At 43.5% G+C, this 1929-nt stretch overlaps 1 protein-coding gene across 1 annotated transcript in view; it reads left to right on the forward strand.

Annotated features, from left to right (window-relative positions):
- The window catches only part of MTHFD1 (methylenetetrahydrofolate dehydrogenase (NADP+ dependent) 1, methenyltetrahydrofolate cyclohydrolase, formyltetrahydrofolate synthetase), a 105156-nt gene that overhangs the window by 45635 nt on the left and 57592 nt on the right, over positions 1-1929 (forward strand). The window contains exon 10 of the mRNA XM_011978328.1: positions 951-1087. Coding sequence (XP_011833718.1) covers positions 951-1087 — 137 coding nt within the window. The remainder of the gene's footprint in view (positions 1-950; positions 1088-1929) is intronic.

Genomic DNA, 1929 nt, shown 5'->3' on the forward strand with positions numbered 1-1929 from the left:
AGTTCAAGCGATTCTCCTGCCTTAGCATCCTGAGTAGCTGGGCTACAGGTGTGAGCCACCACGCCCAGCTAATTTTTGTATCTTTAGTAGAGACTGTGTTTCACTATGTTGGCCAGACTGGTCTCGAACTCCTGACCTTGTGATCCACCCACCTCGGCCTCCCAAAGTGCTGGGATTACAGGCGTGAGCCACCGCACCCGGCCAGAATCACCTTTTTGAACCCAAAATTCATTAATTCAATGGATCTACTAAGCACTCATTTTTATTGCTGGACTGAGGTTATATTAAAAAGCTAGTTTTTGAGTAGCTGGGATTACAAGTGTGCGCCACCATGCCCGGCGAGTTTTGTATTTTTAGTAGAGACAGGGATTTCTCCATGTTGGTCAGGCTGGTCTCAAACTCCCAAACTCAGGTGATCCACCCACCTCAGCCTTCCAAAGTGCTGGGATTACAGGTGTGAGCCACTGCGCCTGGCCTGAATATAAAATGAGAAATTAAAATTATAGCTGTGTCTCTATAAGATAAAGTATATTTGCTTCTTACAGCAAGAAGAGCTAAAATACAGGAATCATTTTTTTTTCTTAAAGTTTTTTGGAAATTACAACTAAGACTCTTGAAAAAGATGTCTTTCAGGGCTTTTGTCTTTCTTTTTCTTTGTCTTTTCTTTCTTTTTTTTACTTTAAGAGATGGAGTTTTGCTCTGTTGCCCAGGCTGGAGTGCAGTGGTGCAGTCATAGCTTACTGTAGCTTGGAACTCCTGGGCTCAAGTGATCCTCTTGCCTCAGCCTCCTATATAGCTGGGACTACAGGCATACACTGCTATGCATCACTTTGTTTTTCTTAATCTTTAGATTACGAGTCATTCTCTAGGGTCTGCTAGGTGTGACTTAGTGATTCAGATACACTTCACTTAATTCTTTAAACTTTTTCTCTTTTGCTTTCGTCTTGAAGAATAACTCCAACACCCCTGGGAGAAGGGAAAAGCACAACTACAATTGGGCTAGTGCAAGCCCTTGGTGCCCATCTCTACCAGAACGTCTTTGCATGTGTGCGACAGCCATCTCAGGGTCCCACCTTTGGAATAAAAGGTACTAGTAAGACTGGACCGTGGGTGATGACAGGGGACCTGCTTCTCCTTCAGTCCTCCCAGGCCCACGTGACCTATGATACTTATGAGGTTTCGACTCATTTCAGCACCAGAAATGTCATTCTCACAAACCACTGTGACTATGCTTTTGATGAAGGCTGTCATTGGATCTCCCCAGCTCCTGCTGTCACTGTTTGCCACTGCACAGGGATTCTCTGGGATGGGTGATATGTAGCTGGGGATGCTTTTATTTGACCCTCATAGTCCACTGCCACAGTAACAATAAAGGTAATCATAGCTGCTGATCATCTTACGGATACTCTAGAGACAATGACAAACCCCACAGATGTTTCACTTTGTTGAAAATAAGAAAAGCCTACCCTTATTGAATATATGCTTTGTGCCAGATATTGTGCTGACCAGTTTTTGCATTTTATTTTATCATCCAGTATAAGATAGTATTGTCACCATTTTACAGTAGCAGCAACTGGGACTTCAGAGGTGGCTTGGTCAAAGGCACCTGTATTAAGTACCAGAGTGATTCTTCCATGTCTATTTCAAGCTCTAAGCTAGTACCATACTCATACTTTACCCTCAGATTTTTATTGCTGCGGTACTACGAACATGTGTTTTTTTTGTTTTTTTTGTTTTTTTTTTTTTTTGAGACAGGGTCTCACTCACTCTGTCGCCCAGGTTGGAATGCAGTGGTGCGATCTCGGCACACTGCAACCTCTCCACCTTCTGGATTCAAGAGATTCTTCTGCCACAGCCTCCCAAGTAGCTGGGATTACAGGTGTGCACGACCATGCCTGGCTAATTTTTGTATTTTTGGTAGAGATGGGG

Source organism: Mandrillus leucophaeus, unplaced genomic scaffold (assembly GCF_000951045.1).
Source record: "Mandrillus leucophaeus isolate KB7577 unplaced genomic scaffold, Mleu.le_1.0 Scaffold192, whole genome shotgun sequence".
Lineage (NCBI taxonomy): Eukaryota > Metazoa > Chordata > Mammalia > Primates > Cercopithecidae > Mandrillus > Mandrillus leucophaeus.